This window comes from Corvus cornix, chromosome 20, assembly GCF_000738735.6.
Source record: "Corvus cornix cornix isolate S_Up_H32 chromosome 20, ASM73873v5, whole genome shotgun sequence".
NCBI classification, from domain to species: Eukaryota; Metazoa; Chordata; class Aves; order Passeriformes; family Corvidae; genus Corvus; species Corvus cornix.
In genome coordinates, this window is record NC_046349.1 from 10,051,023 (window position 1) to 10,062,495 (window position 11,473).

The 11,473-nt window shown below is 47.6% G+C and overlaps 1 protein-coding gene across 1 annotated transcript; it reads left to right on the top strand.

The window, feature by feature from the left end:
• The first annotated feature begins 3,242 nt into the window (after positions 1-3,242).
• On the top strand, positions 3,243-7,500 carry HRH3 (histamine receptor H3). Its single transcript, XM_039563741.1, has 3 exons — positions 3,243-3,453; positions 3,756-3,922; positions 4,790-7,500. Exons 1-3 carry the CDS (start codon positions 3,243-3,245, stop codon positions 5,666-5,668), a joined length of 1,257 nt encoding a protein of 418 aa, XP_039419675.1. The 3' UTR covers positions 5,669-7,500.
• Positions 7,501-11,473: the final 3,973 nt, after the last annotated feature.

The following is an 11,473-nucleotide window of genomic DNA, read 5'->3' on the forward strand; positions in this document are numbered from 1 at the left end:
GGATCTCAGAAAAGGGAATTTTCCAAACAGAATAAACATGTACCATGATGAAAGGCAGAAGAAAAGGAAATAAAACAAAGGGATGGGTTTCATAGTGACAGATACTTGTGTGAATGCCAGAGCACTTTCAACCCTCATCAGTAAAGACATGAACACAAAGAGGTTTTTTAATCATCTCTTTCTTTAAAATTTGTCTCACAGACACACTGCCTCCATGGGACAGAAGCAAGCAGTAGAAAAACTACAATTTGTGCATATCCTCCTAATTCCAGGTTTGTAGAGAGCTATCTGTGGGCAAGATGGTGCAGACAAGAGAAGACTTTTTGACTGTGAGGGCAGTCTGGAAGGCAGCTGGAACAAGTTGTCTGGAGGGGTTATGGAGTCTTCATTCCTGGAGATATTCAAACCCCGGCCAGACAAAGTCCTGGCCAACCTGCTGTATCTGACCCTGCTTCAGCAGAGGAGTTGGCCTAGAAAACCTCAAGACGTCCCTTCCAGCCTGAACCATTCTGTGGTCTGCCACCCCCAGCTCCTGCTTCTCAGGCACAACCTCAGAATAAACAGAAACTGGGCTCAGGAGAGCTTGGAGCTGAGCTGCAGCTCTTACCCTCAGGAAAGGTTCCACTGTACAGATCCACAAGGATTGAGCAGTGTTCAGAGATCTCCCTGCCCAGGAGAGGACCCCGTGGCCTGGTGCAGGGTGATCAGGACACCCTATATGAACATCTATAAGCACTTATGAGCATATGGGATATCTACACATGGCATATGTACTGTGTAAGCCAGGTCCAAACGTGAGCTCTCAGACCATCTGCTTGCATGCCTGTGTGTGATCTGCGTTAACTACTGGTTGGGTGGTTTCCTTTATTGCCAAGATGGCATGTTTCCTGAAATATATTAGAAATACACTTGTCCTGTCTGCTGAAGCAAGAGAGAAACATCAGGACCAGGAAACCTGTAATCTGAGCTCTATCACTTCTTATTTATCTAACAATCCTGGCAATTTACTCTGGATAAAAAATAACTGTGATTTATCCACGCTGTACTTTATCACTTTGTAAATTATCTTAGGTATGAAGCAGGGAGTTTGCCTTCTATCTGGATGGTGAAAATTCTGAAAAATGGATGACAGCCAACACACAGCAAGCTGCTCCTGGGGATAGGAGCTGTACAGCACGCACCCCATCATTTGGAACTTGTAAACATTTCAGTGAATGCTAGTGCTTGATTGAGTAGCTGGAGATTTCAAATAACACCAGATCACAGACAGCTGCACAGTGAAAGTGGTTTGTGGGTTCATTAAACATCACGGGAGTTAAAAAAAAAAAAAAGCTGTTTCTCTGTCACATCTGCGGTGATCGACATAAAAGTCATGTCCTCTCCGCTGCGGCCGTGCTGCGGCTGCCCAGCTGGGCTGTGGTGACACCCCGGCCCAGCCAGCTGTGTGGTTGAGTCTGATGATCCTCAAAGCAGGGCTGAAGCCACGCACGAAGTACCTCCAAGCCGTTTTCCCAGCGGTTTCTCGCACACGCCGCACCCTCGGCGCTGCCACCCGCGGCTCCCCGAGCCCACAGTGACATCCTCTGTCGGGATGCGGCACCAGCGGAGCCCGAGCCACCCCCGCGGCGGAGCGGCTTGGGGACACTTGTCTCCCCGAGGAAGGGGACACGCGTGCCAGGCAGCTGCAGGGCTTGCCCGGCTGCCGGCTCATCGTGCACAGCCTGCCCGCCCTGCGCACAGCCGGGAAAAGCGAGCCCGGCTCTCAGCGCAGAGCCAGCGCGTTGTGCCAGGGCTGGGCACCTTAAGGAACAGGATGAGGCTGGTTCTTGCTGAGGCCACCCTTGGGTGGGTGCCACCCCTGCGGGAGTGCTGAGAAGTGTTCCCACTGCTCGGCTCTGCCCACTGCAAAAGATTTACCGCGATCCCAGAGAGTCCTCTCGGCCCCTTCCCAGCAGGATCAGCCGCTGCTATCAGGACAGTGGCTGTGGCAGTGTTTGAGGAGGAATTCTGTGAGGCTGTACTAGTTCCTGAGGTGAAAATAGCTTTTGGAGCAATCAGAAGGTGGCAAACCCCCTGAGTGTTAACTTCAGGCTTGTTTCTGTGTTTGTACAATTTTCTTGCTTTGCTTATTTTCTCTTTGTTCCTCACAACTTATCAGAATTTCCCAGAAAGAAAGTTCTTGGCCAGCCAGCACCCAGTTCTCCAGCCAGCACCCTTCTTTGCTTTGCAGTTGCTGCTCTGCACATCCCTGTGCTGTTCTCCAGAGGGGTGATAGTGCAGCTGATCCTGCCCCTGTGACATGACACCTGTGAGGATATTTCCTCTCCTGCGACCTGGAGCAGGCACCGTGCCCAGGGGTTGTGTAGTGGTTGGTAACTTCACCCTGCAGAAGAACAAGTCCTCAGACAAAAGTTATTCCCTTTAGCTGTGAAGAGTGAACAAGTGGAGGAAGAAGGGAGCGTTAATCACCTCCCTGGAGCTGGGGCCTGGGACAAGGACTCCTTGGTTTGCAGACCAAGAATTGCCTGCTCCTGGACAGCTTTACCTCTTCCTCCTGCTGCCCATGAGGAGCAGGGGCAAGATTATCACCCTCTATGTTCCACGTGCCCAGGGAGCCCTCCTGGCTGACTCATTAAAAGGCAAATGAAGATCTAACCTTCACTTCTGTTCATTAAGGCACACACCCCATGGCAGGAGCAATAAACTCATGGTGGACACTTTGGAGAGATGCAGGAATGTTGCTGTGCAGAATGCAAGGATGGTCTGGGAGAATTCAAGGCTACTCCTGAGCTGAGAGGGGAAAGAGGAATGTAGAGATGTTCTAGAGGGTGGCAAGGATACTTTGAGGTAATGCAGTGATGTTCCAGGGTTGAGAAGGGAAGGGGTAATGGGAGAGGACCCTCCGGGGGATTCAGGGATGATGCTCTGGGGTAGTGCAAGGATGCTACCAGGTTGAGAGGGGAATGTGTGGATGCTCAGGGGTGCTCTGGAGGAATGAAGGGATATTCTGGGGTAATACGAGGATGCTCCCGGGCTGAGAGGGTGCGTGGGAGCGTGCAGATGCTCAGGGATGCTCTAGTGGGATGCAGAGATGCTTGGGCAGATTCCGGGATGCTCTGGGGGTTTCGGGGCTGCTCGGGGGGTACGCGAGGGTGCTGGGGGCCGGAGCAGGAGGCGGGAGCGGGCGGGGCGGGGAGGGGCAGCAGCCCCGCGGCGGCGGCGCGGCGGGAGCGGTGCGGGCCATGGAGAGCGGCGGGGCGCTGAACGGCTCCGCCACCGCCGGGCGCTTCGCCGCCGCGGGCACGGCAGCGCTGGGCGCGCTGATGGCCCTGCTCATCGCCGTCACCGTGGCGGGCAACGCGCTGGTGATGCTGGCCTTCGTGGCGGACTCCAGCCTGCGCACCCAGAACAACTTCTTCCTCCTCAACCTGGCCATCTCGGATTTCCTCGTAGGTAAAGTGCCGCCCGCGGGGCGCCGCGCCCGCCGGCACCGGCACGGCCCGGCAGCAACTCGGCGGCGGGGCGGGCAGAGCCGCCGGGGCTCCTCCTGCCCGGCTGCTCCTCCCGGGCCGTGCCTCCACTCCGGCCGTGCCCCGCTCCTGCCCCCACACCCTCCCGCAGTCCCCGGTCCCCTCCCGCTGTCCCCCGGCCTCTCCCTCCGTCACAGGGAAGGACCCACCCGGCACCCGCGGATCTCCCGGGGCAGCCACCGCGCAGAGCCCGAGTCTCACCGGGGACGGCCCCTCCGCTTGCAGGTGCCTTCTGCATCCCCCTGTACGTGCCCTATGTGCTGACGGGGAGATGGATCTTTGGGAGAAGCCTCTGCAAACTCTGGCTGGTGGTTGATTACCTGCTCTGCACCTCTTCGGTCTTCAACATCGTACTAATTAGCTACGACAGATTCCTCTCGGTGACAAGAGCGGTGAGTCCTGTCATGGCAGCTGAGAGGGACATAACTCTCCTCCTCCTTTATTCTCCAGATTCTCTGCAGTAATTAAAAGCTCTTTGACTCCTCCAGAAATTACGAAGCTTTCAGCCTGGAAAGCAATAACCATCCACAAACACATAATTCAGTGGTGGTTTCAGCTTGGTATTCCCGGCACAATTAACTCACTTAAGGCTCAGACCCCGTTGTGCAGGTGTCCCCTTCCTAGGTGACGGGATAGTAGCGTACAAGCAAGTCAGCCAGGTAAGCAGACTTTTAACTAATTGCAAGAGCTTATTATCTCCAGGACAAACCAGTGGATTGCAGTCAGACTCGCAGCTTCTCCCTGGCTACCGCGGCAGTAGATTGCACTGCCGGCTTTGGAAGGGAATGTGGGGAGGTCCCTGGGTGTGTGGGAAGATCAAAATGCTCAGCTTTTCGCAGGAGGTAACGAGCAGTTCACAGGCAGATCTGATCCGCTGCTGTTTGCTCGTTCCCTGACTGCAAATACAACACGGATTCAGCCCAGGAGTTTGTCAAGTCCCTCTTCTTGTGACTTGCAGGGAGTAGCTGGGGACAACTCAGGCAAGTGGTGGGCGCAGACAACTGCCAGGCTCCAGCCAAGTCTGTACATTTCCACTTAGCAGACACCACATTTTGGAGCTGTAAAATGAGTGTTCTAAATCTTCCCTGCAAGAGTGAGATTTATCTAGCAATTGCTCCTGTTGCCTATGGCATACCAATTTGTTGGTCTGCTGGGATATTGCCTAGCAACTTTACCAGGAGTGCTAGCAGTCCATTTGTGAGGAGCCTCAGCCAGCTGGGGTGTGGGACTGTGTGTAAGAAAAGGCTTTCCTCTTGCAGGTCACCTACAGAGCCCAGCAAGGCAACATCAGGCAAGCAGTGCTGAAGATGGTGCTGGTGTGGGTGTTGGCCTTCCTGCTGTATGGTCCTGCCATTATCAGCTGGGAGTACATATCAGGCCAGAGCATCATCCCCACCGGGGAATGCTACGCTGAGTTCTTCTACAACTGGTATTTCCTCATGACAGCCTCCACGCTGGAGTTTTTCACTCCTTTCATCAGCGTGATGTTTTTCAACCTAAGCATTTACCTGAACATACAGAAGCGCACCAAAATGCGCCTGGATGTTTTCCATGAAGTGCACAATCAGTCCTTCACTGAGGAGGTGGAAAGGAGCCCAGAAGCAAAGCTTTCTTTGAAATGCTGTAAGTGGGAGCAGAAGGAGTCAGCTGAAACCCTCGACCTCTCTAAGAGCAAAGCTCAAGGAGCAGCCTCCACTTCCAGCCTGGATGCCAAAGATCTGCTGGCAACAAGCTCGGAGAGCTCCAGGAAACCGAAGTGTTGCAACAAAAAGAGCTGTAAGAATTCAGCCTCCACTCTGTGCTCAGAGAAACGGATGAAGACCATGTCCCAGAGCACGATTCAACGCTTCAGGCTCTCTAGAGACAAGAAAGTGGCCAAATCACTGGCAATCATCGTGGGCATTTTTGGGATTTGCTGGGCACCGTACACTCTCCTGATGATCATCCGCGCTGGCTGCCACGGCCAGTGCATCTCTGAGTTCTGGTATGAGACTTCCTTTTGGCTGCTGTGGATCAACTCGGCTGTCAACCCTGTCCTATACCCTCTCTGCCACTCCAGCTTCAGAAGGGCTTTTATTAAACTCCTTTGTCCCAAGAAGCTGACGATTCAGCCTCACAATGCCCTTCAGAACTACTGAAAGTGAAGCCAGCCCAGTGTGAGGATGAGAAAAGCCTTAGTTTACTTCTGCAGTATTGGGACTACAGCTTGTTTCCTTGGAAGAACCCAGGAGCAGTGGTCTGGGGCAGGTGAGGAAAGCAGAAAAGAGCCCACTATTAACTTATTTTAGTTTATCAACAACAAAATCCCACATAGAAGGATAAAGGGGTTTATTGACATTAACCACAGGTAGTGAAATCTGTGTCCGCCACTCGCAGGTGCCACAAAAGAGCTCTGCTGCCACCTAGTCAGCCTGAGCAGCACCAGCATTTTTCTCCAATAAACTGAAAACCGAAAAATAAAAGCTAACAAAATGTCTGGCTTTAAACTACTGCACTAAACTACAGCTTAGCTGTTTGCAGACCTGATCTTTCCCGTAAATGGGAGCGTTTTTTCCTTACACCTATTACATGTAGATGATGATACAGAAAGAAAAGAACAAACCTCAAAAGAAAAACATCTCATTTATCATTTCTGCTACAGCAGCTGCAGCCATAATCTGGATCTCTGTTCCATGGGGTGCAATAGATGTCCCTTCCACACCTCAGGAAGGGACAGATCTCTGCCCTAAGGAGTTTACAGCCAGACTCTGAGGCACTGAGCATCTTGAAGTGCCCTGCTGGCGCTGCCTGATCCCTCCCTGCTTCAAAACTGGTCTGATTTCCTTTGGGTCCTGCCACACACTGCCCAGTGGTCCCATGGGAGTGCTTCCCTCCTGCCCGGAGCCACGCAGCAGGAATGGGCCCTGGAAGGCCCCCAGAAAAGGGTTCCTGTGCCTACGTGAAAGGTGCCAGCACAGTACCAGCTTCTCCACAGACTCCACCATGACAACCCAAAGACATTTTCAAATCTGTTCTGCAGGATCTTAAAGATACTCTTCTGGCACTGTGTTAGGGAATGACAAGCTCAGAGAGAAGTAAATCTTGTGTTGTGTTTTTTATGTTCCTTTTTATAGTGTTCCTTTCAAACCTCTTAAATTCATCAAGTTTCAGTTTCTTGCCTTCTTCCTTTTAAAATATCTCACTTCATTGGAGTTGAAATATGGAGTTTAAAATACCTCACTTCATTCAACCTGGGTTGAGCTGATTCAGTCAACATAAGCATCAATTATTTTATTGTTGAATTTTCACATTTTTTTTGGAACAGTCAAATGATTGCACAGATAGAGCACCAGATTCAAGAGACCAGGGCCCTAGCCTTGGTCTTATCATAAAATCCTGGACATTTTATCACTCCTCCCCATCAGAGTTGCTCATTTCTTCTGTAACCTCTTTGGGCACAGAGGCAGTTTGACCAAAAAGCAGATTAATTCCACTGCTGACGCTGCTCAATGATGTAGTAACACAAATAAGTAATCAGTTGCCATGGCGAATGCTCTTATTTAACAGTATTGCACAGAGAAGTTCAAGATCCTAAGTCTGAAAACTACATTTACAAATAGAAACCCAAATGTTGTAAAGTAGTACCCAAAAGCTTATGATGTTGTGATTGCCAATTACATTTTGCTGTTGCAAGCAAACTGCTTTTTGGCTGCTGCTATGAGTAAAAGAAAATGCCATCCCACTGTATCCCAGTGATATTTGTCAAGTAGATCAGTATTGTCATCTGAAGTCAGGTTCTAAATGATGTCTTGTCTTGTGTATGTGATATTTCAGACTTGTGACATGTTCTGTCAGTCTGTTATATATGGGTTAAAATATACCCCTCGAAGTATGTGTGCTCTGAATTGACAGGATGAACTGTTGAGCCTGCTTGTACCTTTCCCTGTGTCTGCTCCCTTCTGAAAACATCAATAAAGTATTTTTATAAGAAGCTTGCAGAATATTTTATGGTGAACAAGGTGTTGTCAGAAATGATAAAATCCAACTGGAAGCAAAACCTCTATGGATTTGCCTGAGAAGGCAGATATACATGTCACAGAAAAAACAGCTCCTGAAACAGCTGAGTTTCTCTCACCTCTGGCGAGCAGGTTCCTGACAGCTCCCTGAGGGTGTGGTGAGTGCACATCACTCAATTCTCTCCAGCTTCAGGTCTTTTCAAGAGCATGTTACATGCAGCTGAGATCTGGAGAGGTTACATCAACAATAACACTTCCTGTAATTTACAAACCCCACTGGTCTGCCTAAAAATGACAAAGTCATAACGTGGCCAAGGCACCAGTTTCCAGCTGTGGCTCTCTTCAGTTGTTCATCGGGAGAGGTGGAACCACTAGATCACTCATTCTGATAAAAGAAGGTGCCTGTTGTTACACCTTCCTTGTGAGCCTTTTGCACAGTATTTTCATGGTCTCTGAACTCCTTATGGGCAGAATTATCTACACTTGACTGAAAGTAATTTTATTCATTGTTGGATTTTGCAGGGAAGACACTTACATTCCTTCCTGGAATAAGAGCCCTAGCTTTGCCAAATAAAAAAGAAAAATAATTACTTATGCCTGGACATGAGGTCACACCTGAGCCTGGGTTTCATATTGAAAAGCCTGGGAGCTGCTCTGAAGCTTCAGAGCAGCTGATGACTAATTCAAATATGCTTAAAAGAGTATTTGAATTCTGCTGATTTTTAGTGTTTGGAATATAAATGTCTATACGTATTTGGAAGAGGCAGGGATTGGGAGATTCTAGGCATAATACATTATGAATTGTGAAAATGCATAACCGCTAGACAAGGTAGGGCTGCTTGTCAACCAGCCCAGCAAAACACCTGTGTATAATTCATCTGTTATACCTGCTAAAATAATGCCTCTTTCCTATTGTCTAGGCATAAGCTAAGCAGGCAGGACCTGTTTTCAACAACCATGAAAGAAGACTTGCTGGAATAATGAAGATGATTCAAATATTTGGGGAAGCATATAGGAATTATGAACATGATTCAAATATTTGGGGAAGCACATAGGCTTCATTTCCATGGAACATCTCCACAGAGGAAAGAAACCCAGCTAATTCCAGAGAGAAGCATCCAATTTACGCACAGAGTGTTAGTAAACAGCATTCATGCAGCTGCTCAAGTCAGGTCCAGGGAGCTTTTTGAATAAGTGACTTCCCATAGGAGCTGTGTGGAGGTGATGCCAGTTCCCCTCTCTTCATACAAACCTGCACTCCATTAACTCGAGGACAGAAAGCCTGCCCTAACGAGGTCTGTGGTCTTTTCCTAGAACAGCATCTGCATATCAATAAACCATCAAAAACCCCTTTTTTTAGTTCAGCACAGCTACTTTCTTTCTGTCTCTGTAAATGCTTCCTCCCTAATCACCAATAATGAGAGATCTCTTTACACAGACAGAGGAACTTTGCTCCTGCAGCCTCTCCTCCAGCCCTTCCTCAATTACCATCCCTTATTTGTTCTCTCCAACCTGCAGTTACACAAATTGCTCCATTGTTCCACAGACATCACTGAAGCTTCATTAGCTCAAGTAGGAGGCTGGAGAAGAAGAGAGAATGCAAGAAGGAGCTTTTGTTGAAAAACACCTGTCTGGGATAATTAATGAGATTTGCTGGGAGGGAAGGGCTTTGAAATTAGCAAGATGTGATTATATATTGGTTTGAAAGAATGCTAATGGTTTTCCTTCATGTTTGTAAATGACCATTCATCTTCACAGCAGAACTAGGGTGGAAAGATCAGGGGTTAACTTCCTTGCCAGAAAGAACTTTAACAACATGGTTTCTGTGAGGGAAGATTAATTTTTCATAACCCCAGCTCCCAAGCAGTGACACCAGCACAACTTTGCAGTGCAGACCTGGTCCTAAAAGAGACTTCCTGCACTCTACAGAACTTGTTCTGCAAATAGATGTGGCACAATAAGGAGTGTTATTATCCTTACTTCTGATGTGAGAATAATCAGACAAGAATAAAAACTCTTTGCAAGCTGCCCTGGATGAGTGCCACAAAAGAGAAAAGCTCTCTCAATTTCTGACACCACAAAGCCAGCCTTTCATGCAAGATTGCACAGATGTTCCTGTGGACAGTAGGGAACTCACAGCACTTCTCTGTTCCCTTAACCTTTAAATCTCCTCCTCTCCTCCTTACAACAATTTTCTGTCAATATAGTTGCATTTGCAGGATTAAGGAATTCGGGGGGTTTAGAAAAGCAATTAGGAATTCTGCAGATGAAAGGTCTTACCTATAACCCAGTACCACCATTTTATTGGGATAGAAAACTATCATTGACACTTACTTCAACAAACCCACCACCACCTGAGGGAGGAAGACCTGTACACACCTCAAAGGCAAAAAACCCCAGCTCTGTCCTTACATCTCTTGTTGCAAGCTCAGGAATGCTGATGACTCGTTCAATTAGCACCATTTTTATTGCTAAAGTCCAGGATGCATGAGCATTATTTATTATTTACAAGCCCCACAATCTTACTCCATAATTTCCAAGCTGCTTGCACAGTCTGGGTCCAAAAGGGAGCTGATACTTAACCCAAGTACCAAACATCACAGGTAGAGCTGTGTGCACATCTGTGGGGGAAGAACAAGACCATTTTTAAAATGCTACAACCTGATTTTTTTTTGAAATGACTTAGAGGCACTAAGCAAGACCTTTGGTTGTGTTGTAAAGGCTTCATGACAAAACTGGAGTTTTTAAAAGCAGACTGGACCCATAACTTAAACATCTGTTCTTTAAAGCACACAAATGTGTCTCTGGTGTGACACTGACTTTGGAATTATTTTTAACACAATATCCTAGGATTTAGCAGCCCAATTAACACTGAAGGAAAACTGATTTCAAAGTAGTTAATAATCTCATTCAAGATCTCTCTGAGCATTCACAAAAAACAAGCTCTCTGCTAGGAGGGCAGCAACAGTTCTGGCAAATTTTTTAGCTGTTAACTAACAGCTCACACACAGCTTTAGCCTTTAGAAGCTGTTTACTGAAGAACAAACAATATTGGGGGTTGCATATAACCCCTTGAACATGAGAATAAAAGTACTCTTTATGAGAATAAAAGTACACCCTGCAGTGTCCGTGAATTGAAGACAGTTTGACAAAGCAGAGCAATCACCCTCCATTATGAAAATCGTTTGTACTTTATACTCTAAAAAGCACAAATTTGACAGACCATTGTGGTTAAAACACCATTTAATATCCCTGACACCGCTTGTATTCAAAATATACAGGGATAAAATAATATGTGTAATACTTCTATGAAGCCTGTGGTCAGTCATCTGGGAATTAAGCTGTTAGTCAAGAGCTTTCACGAAGGAACAAGATCTTTTGTTGCTGCCATTAAAATTCTTAATCAAAATGAAGGTTGCAAAAGACTTTACGGAACTGTATGGGCAGAGGAATGCTGACACACAGCTAATTCCAGCATAGGGAAAAGTCTGCAGTCAAATATGATGTCTCTCATTGGAAGAATACAGCACCAGGGCAACATAAAACCTCAGCAGAGGACCAAAATACCCAACACATCCTTCCTGAAGCAGTCACTGGGAAGACCTCATGCAAACAGAAGCCTGCAGAACAGCTCATCTTTATTTCAGAAAGAGCTGAAGTCCCCTAGAAATTCCCCCTCACAAGTCCCACATGCTCCTGTCCTCTGCTACGAAGTGACAACCTCAAAAATGAGAGAATCCCATAGAACATGGGGACTATACTGATTTCCCTCGAAAAAACCCAGAAATTCAAACTTCCTTCACTCACCTCTTGAGAATGCTCCAGCAGTACTGAACAAACAACTAAAAGCTGGGGAAATTGGCTCTTTAAGGTCATTATGATTGACTCATCTTAATAACCATATTTTCACCTCAGCAGTTATTTCACTGAGAACCATCACTATGCACC

Bases quoted from the DNA above. Each gene is read 5' to 3' on its own strand.
- HRH3 (XM_039563741.1), top strand. From the start codon at position 3,243: ATGGAGAGCGGCGGGGCGCTGAACGGCTCCGCCACCGCCGGGCGCTTC. The intron at 3,454-3,755 runs GTAAAGTGCCGC...CTCCGCTTGCAG, and splicing joins CATCTCGGATTTCCTCGTAG to GTGCCTTCTGCATCCCCCTG. The intron at 3,923-4,789 runs GTGAGTCCTGTC...TTCCTCTTGCAG, and splicing joins TCCTCTCGGTGACAAGAGCG to GTCACCTACAGAGCCCAGCA.